The sequence below is a fragment of the Gossypium hirsutum genome, chromosome D05 (assembly GCF_007990345.1).
Source record: "Gossypium hirsutum isolate 1008001.06 chromosome D05, Gossypium_hirsutum_v2.1, whole genome shotgun sequence".
NCBI classification, from domain to species: domain Eukaryota; kingdom Viridiplantae; phylum Streptophyta; class Magnoliopsida; order Malvales; family Malvaceae; genus Gossypium; species Gossypium hirsutum.
Window position 1 is genome coordinate 51744491 of NC_053441.1, and position 2040 is coordinate 51746530.

A 2040-nucleotide genomic window follows, 5' to 3' on the forward strand; every position below is an offset into this window, starting at 1 on the left:
ACACATTGTAAAGGCTCGCAAAAATTTACATTCTTAATTTAGTGAGACTTGACGGCGTTCTAGTTTCCATTACTTTTAATCGAGATTATCGATTCACTTTGAGATTCTAAAAGAGTTTGCAAGAAGCTTTGGGTTCGAAGCTTAATTTCAATAATACTTATCACCCTTAAACAGATGGTCAGTCCGAGAGAGTGATAGAAGTGTTGGAAGATATGCTGCAATGTTGTGTTTGGAGTTCGCAGGAAGTTGGAAATGTTATTTACCTTTGTCAGAGTTTATATATAATAATAGTTACCATGTTATTTACCTTTTTCAGAGTTTATATATAATAATAGTTACCAAGCAAGCATCCAGATGGTACCTTTTGAAACATTGTATAGAAGGAGGTGTCAAACACCTCTATGTTGGGCTAAATGGATGAAAAGTGAATTGTTGGACTTGAGTTGGTTCGCGAGAATGAAGATAGGTGAAGATGATATGTGAAAGTCAAAAGCTACCTCAGATAGAAAAAGTCTATGCTAATTTAAAATGGCGAGGATTGAGTACCAAGTGGGCGAGTATGTGTTTCTTAAGGTATCGCCATGGAAGAAAGTCCTAAGGTTTGGGCGTAAAGGAAAGTTAAGCCCAAGATTCATTGGTACTTGTGAAGTAGTGGAAAGAATCGGTCCTATAGCTTATCAACTCAAGTTGCCCTTTGAACTTGATCGAATTCACGATGTGTTTCATGTATATATAGTGAGGAATTATCGTGTAGACCCATCCCATGTAGTATCAGCATATGGTATTGAAGTACAACCTGATTTAACTTATGAGGAGGAACCAATGAAGGTTGTGGCTCGCGAGGTGAAAGTCTTACAAAACAAGAAGATTGATTTGGTCAAAGTGTTATGGTGAAACCATAAAAATTAATGAAGCTACTGGGGAAATAGAAGAAACAATGAAGCAATAGTATCCTTAACTATTTGAAAGAGAACATTTCGGGGACAAAATACCTTAAGTGGGGAAGAATTGTAACATCTCGAGATAGGGGCTTAAAGTTTTGGCCCCGCAAGTGAAGGTTCTCCAATGTATCGATGAACTAAGGGTTTGAAAAAAGAATATTAGTAAGTAAGCGAAAGAGACGGTGAAGCAGTGTACACAAAAAGATACAGTAAGGGGGTTCGCTAGATACATTGCAAGTTGGGTTTGCTAGTTGGTTTGGCGAGCTGGGGTTCGGCAGTCAAAGTCGAGTCAGACTTAAATTAGGAAATTAAGATAATTTGTATCTCGAATACTTTTCGTGCACATAACCTTATTCTAAACTGACTAGAGTTCCTAAGTCTAGTAGGGTATCTTAAGAACACTAAGACACTTAGTGCCTGTAAATAAGCTTTTTTCCCATGAAAATTCTCCCATCAATTATTCCGTTGTCAAGTGTCTATTCAGAATCAAGTTTGCAAAACTAGGGTAAGTCTTTGTCCTACTAGGTTTGATTGTCCAAAAACGTACGTTCGCTTATGTGTTAGTGTATGTTCCATTTGTTTAGTAATTTGTGTGTGTTTATGTATGTTGCGAACTAACTGGAACATCTACCAGTAAGGATAAAGGAAAATGAAAACTCGTTTAAAATTCTCATCTTTTCGGTGAGTGTCCAGTAATCGTCAGATGTTTGTTAACTATTATGTTTTTCAGTATGTATACTTTTATGCTTCCAAAAACTTAAGGTTTTAAAACTAAGTTCCAAGAGTAAGCTTTTCTATGAACTCTATTTTCAAGTTATGTTTCAAGTTATGTTTATACGTACTCCTACCTAAGCCTATGTTTAAAGATATGTTTTAAAGTAGGTTTATAAACCATGTTTGTACTAGCTTTTGTGTGAGCTCTATGAGATTAAGCATTTTCAAGCCAACTCCCTATATGAGCTCTATATGATAAGTATTCTGCTCAAGCTCTTTTTTAGCTTTATGTTGGATATATTGGTATACCAAAGGATTGTCAGTACTCACTTACAAGTTCTGTGATTTGGATATTGAGGCCCTGGGACATGTGGATAGATAGGAG

General features: G+C 36.2%; 1 protein-coding gene across 1 annotated transcript in view; it reads left to right on the plus strand.

Annotated features, from left to right (window-relative positions):
- The first annotated feature begins 528 nt into the window (after positions 1 to 528).
- LOC121217196 (uncharacterized) overlaps positions 529 to 2040 on the plus strand; it is a 4345-nt gene continuing 2833 nt past the window's right edge. The window contains exon 1 of the mRNA XM_041092726.1: positions 529 to 890. Coding sequence (XP_040948660.1) covers positions 529 to 890 — 362 coding nt within the window. The remainder of the gene's footprint in view (positions 891 to 2040) is intronic.